At 33.6% G+C, this 8851-nt stretch overlaps 1 protein-coding gene across 1 annotated transcript; it reads right to left on the reverse strand.

Moving 5' to 3' along the window:
* Positions 1–4324: 4324 nt before the first annotated feature.
* LOC106106185 (sodium channel protein Nach-like) lies at positions 4325–8723 on the reverse strand. Its single transcript, XM_013286731.1, has 10 exons — positions 8701–8723; positions 7937–8131; positions 7391–7594; positions 6841–6979; positions 6431–6535; positions 6014–6212; positions 5576–5629; positions 5373–5451; positions 4997–5115; positions 4325–4722 (listed from the first exon to the last, which is right to left on the reverse strand). Exons 1-10 carry the CDS (start codon positions 8721–8723, stop codon positions 4631–4633), a joined length of 1209 nt encoding a protein of 402 aa, XP_013142185.1. The 3' UTR covers positions 4325–4630.
* Positions 8724–8851: the final 128 nt, after the last annotated feature.

The raw sequence follows: 8851 nt of genomic DNA on the forward strand, positions 1-8851 counted from the left end.
CTACTAACACTTCGATTGATCACTTTTATACGAGTTTTCGAATTATTTTAGCGAGAGCTAACAGACGCAGTGTAGACTCAGTGACAACCGGAAGAAGAAGAGAAATGGCCGACGATACGCGGTGTTACATGTTTACTATAGGTTTCCACTATTAAAAATATGAAATATGTTTCTATTTCAGTTTTTTCTAATAAAAAGACAAGGATAACAATGTTTTTTCTAAGAATACAAAACAGATTGTAATGATATCTTAAGTTGGTCAACGTAAATTCCTGAACAGACTAAAGTACTTTATTCTTATTAGTTATTTTTGTTCAGAAGTACATTTTTCTAAGTTACATTTATCTTATACTAGCTGTTCCCGTGCGACTTCATCCGCATGAAATTGTGAAAATTTTATTTTATTATTCACATTTGTCAAATTATCAATAGCAAATGTCAAAATGACATGACATGACAAACCTTGACAGTCTTGCTTCCTTGATGTTGGCAGCAACTTATGGCCTCTTTCCCACATTAGGGTTTTATCCAAAATATTTACCCCCTAAGTTTAATGGGGTTAAAATATGTAGCTTAAAGCATGACGTAAGTGTAGGGCTTTTTAAAAAAAAAATATTTAAAAATATGCTGTATCTTAGGCAACAAAGAAGTGTGTGTTTACGCTTTATTATAATAGTATAGAAGTATAGATTACATACATATACACACAAATAACGATCGAAAATGAGGTCAAAGAAAAACTAATACAGAAAGTTAAGAAGGAACAAATGACGTGATGACATTTTGTGTTCCACGAATGTTTTCTTTTTATTATAAGACAATGCGGCGAAATCATATTTCCATTACTTATAACAAAGACTTCTTACTTTATTGTTTACATTACAATGTTTTATCTGTTATATTGTTTGTTGGAATTTATTTCAATCCTTAAAGTGTTTTACAATAATACTTAATATAGCTTTCGCCCGTGACTCGGTCTGCAGGGAATTAAACAAAATAAAAGTAAGACGCCTTATGTGTTCTTCCAGACTATCGTTTACATCTATGTCAAATTCCATCGAGATCCGTCCAGCCGTTTAGACTACAAACACTAACAAACATCCATCTAAACTTTCGCATTTATAATATTAATAATATATACTTCAGTACCTTTATAACTATTTTTATATGCACAGCGTCAAAGATGTTTTATCGAATTATACGCCGGGACGAACTGGGTTAATAAACAATTAGCAGCAAATATAACGCTTTAAAAATACTTGCACGATTTGTATCGACAAATTAACGTTAAATACAACAGCATGATTAAGTTTACCTACAAACGAAATTAGGACTAACTTTTCCTAAACAAGGATTTATTGAGTTATTCTTTTCAGAGGTAACGTAATCCAATTTGATCTATCATGACGATCGTTTATTCCAAAGATCAATAAACTGAATGGTTGTAATGATTGAATACAATAAAAATACGGTTATAATTAACCTTCGGATTCGCCCCAGGTTCGTCTGTATCAAAGAACTAGCTGTTCCCGTGCGGTTTCATCCACATGAAATTATGAAAATTTTATTTTTGTCAAAATATCTTTAGCAAATGTCAAAATGACATGACATGACAAACCTTGGCAGCAACTTATGGTCTTTCCCACATTAGGGTTTTTATCCAAAATGGCAAATAAATTTTAGAAGATCTTGATTAGTTTCGGAGCTAATTAAGTGCAAACAAACAAACAATCAAATCCTTCCTTTTCATAATATTAGCTTAGGTAATATAGAGATTATCATTTATAGCCTGGTCATTGTGAATATCTAAATATTTAAAATTCCACTTGCTTTTTTATAAAAGTAGTATAAAAATCTATGCTATAAACTCCAAGCAATATTAACCGTAAGGATCTATTATTATATTAAATATATTAAAAGAATTGAGATATAAAAATGGCATAAATACTCAATAATAATGGAATAATCTCAGATCAACACGAGAGGTACGATTTGTATTCAAAAGGCGACATCGTTATTGAAAAGGCAAGCTTTATCTGAACTCAATAACGTCGGGAACAATCGTACAGATTTTCATTCAAATGTACCTATGATCAGACATGATGCTTATTTCAATTGAATTATGACAAAAGAATCAGGAAATAGTCAAATTTTATACAAAATTAAGAGCTTATCCTGTTGATGACACAACCAGTCAGAAAGAATAAGATAGGAGTTAACAATTTTGCATTATCTAAGTAGTAGTAGTAGTAGTAGGGGCTACGGTTTCCGCAACTTCACGACTAGCGCGTATTTTGCGTAAGAATAGGACATGGATTATTCCAGCCAACCCAGCTCACCGAAGAACCACAGCAAAGATTTTAAAAATGCATTATCTAAATTTCAGTCTTAGTGAAAGCACCGATATTTGTTCGTTTGCGCGCAAGCAGTTACAAATTTAACACAAATTACATCACAAACTAGCTGTTGCTCGCGACTTCGTGCTCATGAAATCATAAATTATAAAAAAAATATACCCTATGTTACTCAGCGATAACGTAGTATTTTAAATGTTGAAAGAATTTTTAAAATAGGCTTAGTAGTTTTTGAGTTATTTCAATACATGCAAAAGTCTAAAAATACAAATTTTTCCTCTTTATAATATTAGTATAGATATAGATTAATATTTTGGAGTCAAAGTATTTCAATTTATGAGATTTTATCCATCTTTAACCACAGCATTAGAGTGATTGAAATATTGTTTTACATTTGTCTGAAGAAAGTCCCGTCCATTACGGTTAAGCCTTGTAATTGCCTATGAATATTAAATGAAAGAAATTTACATTTTCGTGGTCGCATCTAGAGGGGACGCTGTAATCTTTGTAAGAATGAAACCTTTTGAAACATTTATTTTATTGAAATGATATATTAATATCATCTTTGGACGCAATTCCAGCTTCGCGATTTCGTGTAATGAGGTTAAGGGCCTATCCCACCACTAGCTGATAGAAGCACAGATAGCTTAAAAATAACGACACCGTCAGATAAGGGAACAAAATCCGATATTTCCATCACATATTTTACCCGTTGAGGTTATCAGACAATTTACAATTTGATAAGACAGGACCTAAGTCTTCATCGTTTTGTATTTCTCTTTAAGATACACCTCAAACACAAATTGAAGGTATTGAAAATTTTGTGCTATGATAATGTGACATGTCTACAAGATAGTTTTCACTTGAATGCACTTAATAATTTTAGAATAATGAGTTTAATAAAATTACCGTGAAAATATACGGAAAAGTTGAACAATCCTTAAAATGTTAGTTCATTACCAGCTCACTATATGTCCCCACCGAGGGGCTCGGGGCCTACCCTAAATTAGGGTGATTAGGCCATAGTCAACCACGCTGGCCAAATGCGGGTTGGTCGACTTCACACATATCTTTGAATTTCTTCGCCGATATGTGCAGGTTGCATCACGATGTTTTTCTTCACCGTAAGAACGTCGGGTAAATTATGTACATATGCGAAAAATCGAAAATCATATTGGTACACGGCGGGATTCGAACCCAAGACCTGTAGATTACAAGTCAAGTACTTAAACCACTGAGCCACTGACGAAATGTTAGTTATTAGTTATAAATTTAATTGCACATTTCCTTTATATAGCTAAACTAAAGCTATACTAGAAATTACCAACGACACGGTCATACATTTGCAGTGCATTGCTTTGTCATGTTAATTAACAATTTTCTGCACTTATATTAATTTCGAAACACGTATTAACTTAGTTTCTCTAACTAAAACACATTTTACACTAATTGAGTTGTATATTAATTTTAAAATAACTATTTACTATTTACTATAGCGTTGATTAACGTTTTCGTACTACAAAGTGAGTTATATAAATTTAATTAGTGCTTTAAACTTACATGTTACTTTAGGAAAATTAATAATATATTAGTTAGAAGCCAACCCTTATATATGTGTAAGTACAATGTAGCCTTAACGAGGCAACTTTGTGGTACATTTAATGAATAAACTGCTAAGGAACTAACTTAAATTTTAATCGTTTTATATCCAACTGTAAATCATACTAATATTATGAATGTGAAAGTTCAGATGGGTGGATGGATTTTTGTTAGAGTTTGTAGCCTAAACGTCTGAACGGATTTCGAAAGATAGTATAGATGTAGAGGATAGCCTGGAAGAACACATACGCTACTCACTTTTGTTTTTTTAATTCCACGCGAACGGAGTTACGGGCGAAAGCTATTCTAAAATAGAATTAAATATTAATTCATGAATTTGAAATAAATACTTTTTTCATTATGAACTCGTCCAGAAATGGTGAAAGTAGAAAATTAATAGGTCGGTTACCTTGTGTTATTCAAAAACAATAGCGGTTCGAAAACTTTTAGCCTGAACAATAGAAATTGGTCCGAAATCCAATTGTCGAAGCGAAATGGAAACCATTCCAATCACTTCTGTATAAAGTTACAATCAAATGGTATCGTAAATCGAATTTAGGGCTCTATCGTTAAGAAGACTCGATGTTTTCCGCCACTAACCATAAATTAATTCCTTTCGTTCAATAATCATAAACGTTACATTGTTCAATCGTTCATTATAAACCTAGGCTTTTATTTTAGTGTTGACGGATGCATAAAAGGTACACGAATTCAATGACACTCAGAAGAGATGCTCCAAAGAAGACACCACCAACTCCGCCAATGTCCACTGAAAAATACAAATAATCTTTAATATTATAAATGCGAAAGTTTAGATGGATAGATGTTTGTTAGAGTTTGTAGCCTTAACTGTTGAAAGGATCTAGAGATGTAGAGAATGGTCAGCAACAACAAACAAATCACCTTTAATTTAGGGTGGCTCAATGGTGGTATGTAATGATTTGATAATGATGATATACGAACAATTTCAAGCAGACACACCGATTTTAATATAATGACTCAGTAAGCGATGGCGTATTCTACCCTGATAGTACAAAACTTACCAACAAGTCCAAGAGTGTCTCTGATAGCAAGTCGTCGTACACGTAAGGAGGGCAGCTGCGCCAATCTCACTTTACCACGAGTTCCACGCGATGCTAGTTCACCACTGGCGCTGTGTCGTCTATAAAAAAAACCAGAATTGTGGAGACAATATGGATGAGGAGTCGTGGGCTGTAACTGAGAAGGTATACTCAGTGACTTTTCATATTGTAACGATCCACGAAGAAAAGACAAGAAAGATAAATGACACGAAAGTGAATAGCAATTTTCCCGCTTACGGATTTGCGGCAAGTTTAACATAACCTCGAACGTAGGTTGTAATATGTAAATATTAAAATTGATATCACATCAAAAAGGTATATTATCTGGAGTACTTACACAAAGAATTTGTGCACCAGTTTATAGAGTATTTCTTCGCATCCCATCGGACAGCTGCAAGTTGGGTTTTCCAGTGATTCTGTTTAAAAAAGATACATTGCAAGTGATCTGAAGATCCTATAGATAGCTTTTTTCTGTTACAAGACTGTAAAACTAGGATTTAATTATGATTTCTAAAAAAAAATTGCATAAAGTTTTAATACCTTTATTTTTGTTGAGACACACCAATCCTTGTATGCCACAAACCGGAACATCACCTGGAAGGGCACAAAAATATTTAATATGTTTAGAATGAAAATCAAGAAAGGATTTTAAGCATATTTCAAATATAGTACAGTTTAGTATGTTATCATACTAATCATACTAACATTATAAATACGAAAGTTTAGATGGATGGATGGATGGATGGATGTTTGTTAGAGTTTGTAGCCTGAACGGCTGAACGGATTTCGATGTAATTTGGCATAGATGTAGAGGGTTGTCTGGAATAACACATAGGCTAATCATTTTTTTTTTTAATTCCACGCGGACGGAAGCTATTAATTAATAAGGAATAATGTAGAACTACATAACAATGAAGTGTTAATTAAAGAAAAAGCTATGAACGAATGAAGTAAGAAATTATGAAAATAAAAACATACCTATCTTGGGCATGACATGATATGCGCAGTTGCAGAATTCATACTGAGCCATAGCCCGGCAGTACAGTACGCAAGCGCTATATGAATACTTCTTGAAGGGCCACTTGTCGGCGAAATTCGGGCGTTCGTGCTTGAATAGACAGCCACGAACATCAGGATCCAGTGCTATAACTGACACGTCACTCACGGTTTGTTCAGCCTGGAAACAATCCATTTATCAATCATCATGTAGATTATCAAAGTGAAATATAGAAATATTCCATTTTAAAATTACCATATAGTGATTTTTATCTATTAAACATTAAAATTCAATAAAGTAGATGACAATAAAAATAAACTTACGATTAAACATAGTCTATTTCTTTGTGAATCTTCAATCTGACAGACTTAAAATTATGTTAAGACTAGAATACCTACCTTTAAAATAACTTCTACATCAGTAACTAGCGGAATCGAGGCCGAGGATCCGAGCGCATTATCCATCATCACTGACACCACGTCATCTGGTCCGTGTACACGAATCTTAAATGAACAAGGGATTTCACAAAGTACCAAGAAGCTAAATAACACTGAAGACAATCGAGACTATTGACACTTCGATATCTAACAAGACAATTGACTATCGCAATTAACAAACATAAAAACCCACGAAAACCTCAATAACTACTCATCAATAAACTTCACTAGTCTACAGAATAATTCATGAGATACGAATGTTATAAATCTAAATTATATTTCAAAGCAAACATTATCAAAAGAATATGAAGAATAGTTTGTAAAAGACGCTTGTAAGAGACCAATTACTTTTGGATAAAGAATTAACATACCCAAATAGATTCAATAGCAGTGAACACAAGGGTCGGCAATCCAACGCGACGATTGACTGTTATTGTACTGGAATCATTCCCCGTGAGACCGGAATTAAAACTGTAACATACTCCGTACTCCGTGTCTACTGCTGCAAACCTGGAAGTGAAATGAAAAATGATGCCTGTTCTACGAGTATATCTCTGTATGTTTCTGAACTGTGTGAGAGTAATGATAAGTTATTATCTAAAAATTCATCAGTAACAATATTTTTTTAATATCTTACCAATGTTATAAATGCTGAAGTTTAGATGGTTGCATGTTTGTTAGAATCTGTAGCCTAAACTGCTATACGGATCTTGATGAAATTTGACGTAGATATAGAAGATTATATGGAAGGACACATAGACTGCTCACTTTTGTTTTTTTTTTATTCCACGCTGATGGGGTCGATAGTTAGTTTCATCATAAACTACCTGATGATTCAAGGTGACAACATAAAAATTAGACTCTATCTCATTGATATTACTACTACTTACTTACTACACAAATTTAACTATAATTTATAACCTGTCACAACAACGAAAGGGTTTCCCATCCCACCAGCAATCAGTCAGTATCTGGTTACACTTGAGTCGTATTTGACGAACCGATTCTTCAAACTCCTGTACAGAGGTCACATTAGGCTTGTAAATGCTGCAATGCTTGCAGTATTTGGCATTCCAATAAACCACCTCTTTGTAGAAATTCGTCAATGATATCGGTAGCTTGTTCCTATAAATAAAACCTTATTACAGTTATTGTTACTAGGATGAGTACAAGTAATTATTTCCTGATTATTAAGGTGATGAGGGAAATTGAATACACATAACTATGGTTTTTATTTTAAGACTAGTTCATTGAAAACGCTTGCTTCAAAACTTTCTTTGTTTTACAATAGGTGGTGAAGGAGAAGATGGAATACCAAGGATTACTTACGCCCATTGACAATATGATTTCTTAAGCTCTTGTATTAATGAAATAGGCGGGCCTATAATGTTCTCTAAAATTGGTCAAGCGGTCGAGTTAGATAAAAGTAAACTAATAGATTTACATAAGCATTTAATTAATCCTTACGCAACAAGGTAAGCTTTAATACGCTCCGTGCTCGGGGACTCGCATACAGTGAGAGTTGGGAACGGCGTGTCCCAATCTAGATAATTAGTTTCCACTGAAAATGATACCGCGTCCTCTGAATATAGGCTCAGTGCTGACCGCAGAATTACGAGAGCGCCCAAACTGCATACAGTCAATATTGTCAGCCAGAATAATCTGAAATTAAATTGACATAAAATGCTTATCTGAATGTAATGGGAACAGTTTCTGAAAGATTATGTAATGTTCGTAAGGTACGGGTTTCTTACCGCGATTGGGTTGTTTTAACTCCCGATATTTCTGTATAATTGCATGCGCTGTTGACTGGCTGACTGAAGAGATACGGTAGTGCGAAAAAAAACCGTATCTTACGAACATTATATGTGATAAACCAGGGTAGTTTAAAGTTATGTATCTAAAAGATATACCGATCTAGCCGTTCCCTCAATTTGACTACCAATCTGTGTGATACTTTAACAAAAGACGATCTCGAAACCGATTATAACAAGAAGAAATTGATTGTAAATGGATGGATCTTTTAGAAGCCGGGTAATTGTTTATAAGAATATTCTAGAAATCTACCTTTCAAACCAAGATATGTGAGTTCTGGAGAAAATATGTCGTATACCATGAAAACTACTTCTTTCTCCGAAATAATTGATTTTCTTTCTGATGTTTTCCATGTTGAATACTTACTTCTTTTAGTGAAATTGAATTGTTGCCGTTTTTATAGCGATTCATGTCGCCTGAACATGAGCAGGTAATGCATTTTGTATGTTAACACGATACATCATATAATTTTATTAGTCACGCAAAATCTCGACTGACAGGTGGGTAAGGATTTTTCCGCGTTTTGTGTGTAGTTATTTATGTATATCAATTCTTGTATAATAAACG

This window comes from Papilio polytes, unplaced genomic scaffold (assembly GCF_000836215.1).
Source record: "Papilio polytes unplaced genomic scaffold, Ppol_1.0 DF822289.1, whole genome shotgun sequence".
Taxonomy (NCBI): domain Eukaryota; kingdom Metazoa; phylum Arthropoda; class Insecta; order Lepidoptera; family Papilionidae; genus Papilio; species Papilio polytes.

What these genes read in the sequence shown, in the direction of transcription:
- LOC106106185 (XM_013286731.1), bottom strand. Translation starts at nt 8,723, where the DNA reads ATGCATTACCTGCTCATGTTCAG. An exon ending in ATTAAAGCTTACCTTGTTGC is followed by an intron (nt 7,595 to 7,936) that starts GTAAGGATTAAT and finishes TTTTATTTATAG; the next exon opens with GAACAAGCTACCGATATCAT. An exon ending in CTGGTGCACAAATTCTTTGT is followed by an intron (nt 5,116 to 5,372) that starts GTAAGTACTCCA and finishes TTTTTTTTATAG; the next exon opens with ACGACACAGCGCCAGTGGTG.